Source organism: Chionomys nivalis, chromosome 23 (genome assembly GCF_950005125.1).
Source record: "Chionomys nivalis chromosome 23, mChiNiv1.1, whole genome shotgun sequence".
Taxonomy (NCBI): domain Eukaryota; kingdom Metazoa; phylum Chordata; class Mammalia; order Rodentia; family Cricetidae; genus Chionomys; species Chionomys nivalis.
Window position 1 is genome coordinate 37,755,379 of NC_080108.1, and position 7,311 is coordinate 37,762,689.

Sequence of the window (7,311 nt, forward strand, 5' to 3'; positions counted from 1 at the left end):
TCCAACGTTAAGTGTGCTTGGATGTTAATTTATAAAATCTGATCTTATTCTTTGATTTCTAAATATGGTAGATACGTGAAGTTCAATATTCAAATGGGCAGATAGAGATTTAGAATAGGCAGTCTTAAAAATGCATATTTGTTTGCTATATTTATTCTAAAATGTGAGGATATTAAAGGAAACTGGGATTGTGGGAAATTCAATTAATTTCTCTTAACATTTAGAAAATAACTTGTGGAAAATAGGGACATCTCTATAGAATATAATATTCATTTAATATTTATCAAGTTCAATACCAAAGAAATCCTGACCTTCCCTGTACTGCTTTGGGCCTTCTTTGGAGGGAAGGGTTTGTTTACAGTGGGAGTTGTCCTGGCCTCAAGTGATTTGGTTACAATGATTACATCACAAGCAGATGCAGTGAACTCACATAAGGCAATTTTAGGATGCTGTAGTCAGTTTCTGTTTAACAAGTCCCATTTCATCCTATTTCTACAAAATGGCTGTTTTATCACCCAATTGAACAAGGTTGTGAAAATGGCCCATCTAAATAGAGGCCATGTTGATTCTCAAAACAAAAGTGTGTGATCAAGGACTCACTCCATTACTACACCAGACTGTTTCCTGTTCTCCAGGATTTCTTGAAGAACCCGTTTCTTCACCTTCTTTCTCAGGAGTGTCCTGCATGGCTCTTTGCAGTAGTATCTTCAGAGTCTGCCTCTTGAAACTACGGTGCCTAATGGAGCCAACAAGGAAGTAAATGATGGGGTTGGCACAGCTGTTAATGCAGGATAGAAAAATTGTCATTTCAGGAATATGGCAAGGGAAAACTTCATACAACTCCACAACCCAATTTAAGAGGAACACAAAGATACCAAATGGTAGACCAAAGAATAAGAAGACCAACACCGTGAGGGTAATGGTCACACACAACCTGGTCACAGGAATTCTTTGTGAGCCACAGAAGATCCTGACCAACAGGGCCAGGCTAGATCCACAAAGAACCACAGATAATACTATCACAAATGCAACAGTGATAAAACTATAACTCATACAGAAAGAATGGTTATAATAGTGTATTAGAAAGCCGCAATCATGCCCTAACAGGAGACTCAACAGTAGAGAGAAGGCCCAGAGCAGGGCACACATGACGGCTGATAAGTGTCTTGGTCGTTTGCAGCGATACCAGATGGGCCACAAAACAGACAAACAGCGCTCCGCACTGATGGCTGCAATAATACACATACCTGCAAGGTAAGCAAAGATGCATACACTGGTGAGATAGATGGGAATATCAAAGTAGATGGCATGGAAATGAAGAATGATATATTCCAGGGTATACATAGTCAGAAAGCTGAGGAAGAGGAAGTCAGCCCCAGCCAGGTTGAGGACATAGACAGAGAAGGAATTCCTTTGTATGTGGAAGCTCAGAAGCAACAGCACTATGGCATTTCCTGCCAGCCCAACCATGGCAATGCCAGCTTTAAGAGTATGCAGGATAATGGGTATGGAGTCAATACAGGGTAAGTTTCTAGTGTAGTAAGTTTCATTCATTGTTGTGTTGTCCGTGCTCCAGGCTGGGGTGGTTGGATCCATGCTTGGAAATTTTCCACTAGCGTTCCTGCAAAGTAAATTGAGATATGAATGCATGATATTTTCTGTCAAGACCACCTGGCTATGAGGGAGTGTTGGAACAGGTTCATAAGGAAGGGGAAACAGGCTTAACAATTTATTAATACTCCCAAATTCTAGAAACTTCTTTTAAACCCAGTTTGTACTATTCAGTCTATCTGCAGACCAATGCCTCTAGTGATATTGGGGTAGTTGAAGATACCAGTATAGTTGCTAAGCATCATATGCTGTGTTAGGAAGAGACAGAATTTCAAAACTAACTTTCTTTCTGTTCCAGGGCTGAGGTTCCTTCTCAGGTGTAGGAATATGGAAGATCCTGGTACAAGCCATAGCTGTGCTCAATCTCTATAAGGGGTCTATTAAATGGGAAAAATAGAATAATGAAGATCTTCTTATGAAGATCTGTATGTGAATAGTCATAATTCTTATGCTAGAAGGGCTAAGCCTTTATTTTATAATATGAAAACTAGAAGGCAGAGAAGCCTTGAAGGACATCAGGTACTCTTCTGTTTGTAATTATGTCACCATCATCCTGTTATCTATAGTGTTACAGTGGAAAGTTAAGAACTATGACAAATGAGCAAATGAACCACGGTTTTGAGGGATATTGAAAATTTGTAGTAAATGTTCTGGCCATTACTTGTATTTTTATGTAAAGGCACAGGTCTCTAACATGAAAAGTGTAGACTGTGCTGCAGAAAAAAATAGAGAGCACCTCCATTTGGAAATAGTGTCCCAACCCCTGAGAAGAGCTTTGAGGTCTATACATGCACACAAATGCTCTGGAAAAGAGAACAGCATTGCTGATCAGGTAGCATTTACATAGAGCTTTCTTTCCACTCCACTCCTCCATACAGACATTCTTAATAGGCTTCTATTTCTCACCCCTAAAGCCACACAGACATCTAAAGCAAAGACAGCTTTTCTTTTCCACACTGGGCAGGGCTGCAGAAAGAGGTCTGTTCCTGTGCTTGAGGTAGCTTAGCCTGAACAGTATATACATAGGCAGTTTTGCATTACAGGATCATTTTGGATAACTTCTTTTTTCTAGACAGGTCTTCATAAAGGATAAAACATCTGGGAGTGTTGAGAGAGAGATCCAGGATTAGGGAAAGCATCCAGAAGACATAAAAACTAACCTCACACTTGGTCTTTGAATAAAATCACCCAGCAAGCTCAACTGACTTCACCAAGATTGCACCATTCATTCTTGAAGCCTTGATCACCCTATAGAAATAGACATTTTTTATTTATGGGACAATCTGGGGCATCAACTAATTTGGGATTCCCCTCTGTATGTTTTGAATGCCATTGGTTAATGAAGAAGCTGCTTTGGGCCTGTTAATAGGACAGAACTTAGGTAGGTGGGGAAAACTAAACTGAATGCTGGAAGGAAGGAGGTGGAGTCAGAGAGAAGCCATGGAGTCTTTGTTAGAGATATACATGCAGAAACTTTGCTGGTAGGCAGCGAACTTGTGGTGGTGTACAGATTAATGGAGATGGGTTAAATTAAGATGTAAGAGTTAGCCAGTAAGAATCTAGAGCTAATGGGCCAAGCAGTGATTTAATTAATACAGTTTCTGTGTGATTATTTCAGGGCTAAGTGGCCAGAAATCAACAAGTGGCTCTCTCCTCCTACAATCAACAGCTTAAAATAGGCAAACTGGCACTAGATAAGCAGCTAGCCCCCCAAAATTGAGTTCTCTGATGATAGTAGCATGGTCGTAGTGAGTGCAATTGCTCACCAATGGGCATTTTGGCTTCATGAAATGGAACCAGGAAGTAAAATGGGATCATTTCAGCTTCATTTCTCATTGTGACTGGCTTTGCTAGCCAGTGTTTTTCTAGTCAACGGAAGACAGTGGTGCTGAGGGAGACTTGAACTGTGGGGGTCTGGCTCAAGAGGCTTAATAGGAGAAGAATGTTAATATGTGGCCTAGAAATTATTCTTGTGGTATTTTGGTAAAGAATATGGCTAATTTCTGCCCTTGTCCAAAATATATGCCTGAGTCTAAATTGAAGAGTTTTTCATTAATTGCATTGATAGAGGAACTCTCAAAACAGCCTTGTATCAACTCTGTCCTGTGGTTATTGGAGTTCACTCTTATGAAGAGCTAGAATGAAAAGAAGAAAGTTGAGTAAGAAAACCTACAAAATGTACAATTTGAGGAGAAAAGGCCACCGGGAAGTGGAATGGAGCTAAGTCCTGTGTTCAAGGATATAAAAAAATTAAAGACTGATATTAAAAGAAATAATGGGAGTGCTAACCTCAACTAAGTTTCCAACTTGTGGAAAGGAATTAAAGAACCACTTAGATACAAACATGGTGGTATATGCCCTTTATCTCAGCATTTAGGAGACAGAGATAGGTAGTTCAAGGTCATCCTGGTCTACAGATTGAGATTATGGATAACCAAGTTTAGGCAATGAAAGAAACTATAAAATTCAGAAAACTAATGAAGTTATAATTGAATGAGGGGGTCATGTTATAGCCTTAATAAGCAGTAGAACTTGGTAGCTTTGGCCTTGTGGTTCCAGCTTTAGCATCAAGGACAGAAGAAAGGTTATAGAATCTCCCTTTGCAAAATCAGAAGCCTCTGAGGCCAGGCATGTGTCAGGGATGTTCCTGAATGGAGGCCAAGAGAGACCATTGTGTGAAGCTGTGAATGTGCAGCCTGGATTGCTTTGGAGACCCCAAGATGTTGAAGAAGCCAGAGTAGTGTGATACCTTCCAAGGAAAGATGCTAATGGGGAGCTGAATATTCCCAAGAGAAAGAAGTGTGTTGTAGTCCACAAAGCTGAACAGAGTTGGAGATCTGAAGAGTGTTTTGACATTGAACATGGAGATAAAACTTTTAGAGTTTTCCCAGCTTGTATTCCACCTTGATTTGGCCCAGTTTTTCCTCACTGTGCTCCTTTTCTCACATTTTGGAATGGTAATGCGTATCATGTACCATATTATGTTACACGTATGAAATCTCCACTTTCATTTTGATTTTACAGGAGTTTTAGTTAAAAGATTTTCATGAGTCTTAGAAGAGACTTTGCACTTTAGAACAATTGTGAGCCTGCTATAGACTATGGGGACTTCTGAAATTGTACTAAATGTACTTTGCCTTATGATAAAGATAATTTGTTGAAGATTCTTTTTTACATTATATAATTTTAGCTTCTTTGTAAAAAAATCAGGTGTTCAAAAGTTTGTGGATTATTATCAGGGTCTTCAATCTGATTCCATTGATCCATGTTTTAGTTTTTATGCCAATATAAAACTCTTTTTATTACTATAGCTCTAGTGTAGGGTTTTATGCCTCTGGAAGTTTCCTTATTGTACAGGATTGTTTTTGATACACTAGTTTTTTTTCCATATGAACTTAGGTATTGTTCTTTCAAGGTCTGTGAAGAATTGTGTTGGGACTTTGATGGTGATTGCATTGAATCTCTAGATTGCTTTTAGTAAGATTGCCATTTTTGCTATGTTTATCCCTTTTATCCAAGAGCACGGGAAATCTTTTCATTTTCTGATATCATCTTCAATTTTTTTTTCACAAGGAATTCACAAAGATGACACCAGCTAAGACTCTAAGCAATAGTGAAGAAGATGCCTGAACTGGTCTTCTTCTGTAATCAAATTGATGACTACTTTAATTGTCATCATAGAACCTTCATCCAATAACTTACGGAAGCAGATTTAGAGATCCACAGCTAAGCTCTGGGCCGAGCTCCCAGAGTCCAACTGAAGAAAAGGAGGAGTGATAATATGAGCAAAGGGTCAAGACCATGATGGGGAAACCCACGGAAAGAGCTGATCCAAGCAAGTGAGAGCTCACTTACTCTGGACTGAAGCTGGGGATCCTGAATAGGACAAAACTAGGCCCTCTGAATGTGGGTGACAGTTGTATGGCTGGGACAATTTGTGGGGTCAATGGTAGTGGGATCAGGATTTATTCCTAATGCATAAAATGACTATTTTGAACCCATACCCTATGGAGGGATACCTTACTCAGTCTAGATACAGGGGTGAGGGTCATAGTCCTGCCTCAAGTGATGTGACAGACTTTGTTGACTCCCCATGGGAGGCTTTACCATCTCTGATGAGTGAATGGTGGGTGGAGTGGGGATAAAGTGGGGGAAGCAGGGGTTGGAGGAACTGGGATTCTTATGTACAATAAAAGATTGTTCAAAAAAGAAAAAAATAAAACAGAATTTGTGAAACTTTAAAAAAGGATGTAAACCTATGGGACCAGGAAGTGGAGTATGGTGGTTTGAATAAAAATGGCCCTGTAGGTTCATAGGGAGTGGCACTATTAGGAGATGTGGCCTTGTTGGAGTAGGTGTGGCCTTGTTGGAGAAAATGTGTCTCAGTCTCTTCCTGCTGCTTGTGGACCCGGATGTAGAACTCTCAGTTCCTTCTCTAGCGCTATGTCTGCCTGAATGCTGCCCTGATTTCTGTCATGATGATAAAGGACTAAACCTTTGAATCTGTAAGACAGCCCCAATTAAATGTTTTCCTATATAAGAATTGCCATGGTTGGTGCCTCTTCACATCATTAAAATCCTAACTAAGACATAGTACATAACAGTTCACCCGAGAACTATGGAATACATATCTCTGTCAGCAACCCATAGAAATTTTTCTATATCATATTTTATGTCATAAAGCAGTGTTAATAAGGATAAAGGAAATTTCAATGAAGTGTTAAACAATCTATAGTCATTCTGATGATGTCTTTCTCAGGTAGGTGCAAACCACCTAGAGTCCTGCCTGGGTCCTCAAGACCTGGACTGGCAGGAAGATGTCTATGGCTTATCTGATGCTGTCTAGCTCAGGTGGGTGCAAGCAAAACCCAGGCCAGCCTGGTTGGCCCCATTTTGACAAGCACATATGTGGTGGAGAAATGGGAGAGTAGGAGGAGTGGAATGGTTCATGTGCTGTGGAAGAGTTTAAAGTAGTTACCAGTAGGCTGATGTGGGAGGCATTCCTGCCAACCAGGGCCATGGTGGAATGTGAGCCAGAGCTGTTGCAGGGGCCATGTCTGGGTCCATGGTTCTACCATAGCCAGAGGCTGTGTAGTCTCCCATGGCCCATGTCACCAGAGGCCATGGGGATGCCCAATGTCTTATCTGCCACCCGTGGCCATGTGGCTGTCTAGGAGCTGTGCCACCAACATAGCCATGCTTATCTCCATGTCCTGTGCTGCCATACAGTGCCATAATAACATCCAAGCCTGAGCTCCTGCAGAGGGCCTTGTCTGGGTCCATGGCCCTACAGCAACCAGGGTCTGGGTCAATGTCTGTGGCTCCTGTTGTAACCAAGGTCTGTGTGAATACTGGGGGTCTGATCGGTCACTTGAGACCATGTTGGTACTCAAGGGCCATGCCACATCTGGGGTCATACAGACCAAAGTGGCACATTCTGCTATCTGGTGTCATAGTGATATATGGGCCAGGGCAGTAGCTAGCAGGGAGCCGTGTCTGGTTTTGTAGCCCTACAGCAGCCAGGGTCTCTGCTGATGGCCATGGTTCCTTTGATCATGAGGACCATGCTGATTCCTGGGGCCATGCTGGTGTTTGAAAGCCATGCTGCCACTGGGGGCTTGATGATCTGGGGGACCCACACCACCCTTTGGGGGCATGGTGACATCCAGACCAGGGCTGCTGCTGAGGACCATGTCTGTG

General features: G+C 41.5%; 1 protein-coding gene across 1 annotated transcript; it reads right to left on the minus strand.

Annotated features, from left to right (window-relative positions):
• Positions 1-588: 588 nt before the first annotated feature.
• LOC130865110 (mas-related G-protein coupled receptor member B4-like) lies at positions 589-1,684 on the minus strand. Its single transcript, XM_057755998.1, has one exon. It carries the CDS (start codon positions 1,648-1,650, stop codon positions 589-591), a length of 1,062 nt encoding a protein of 353 aa, XP_057611981.1. The 5' UTR covers positions 1,651-1,684.
• Between the last annotated feature and the right edge of the window lie 5,627 nt (positions 1,685-7,311).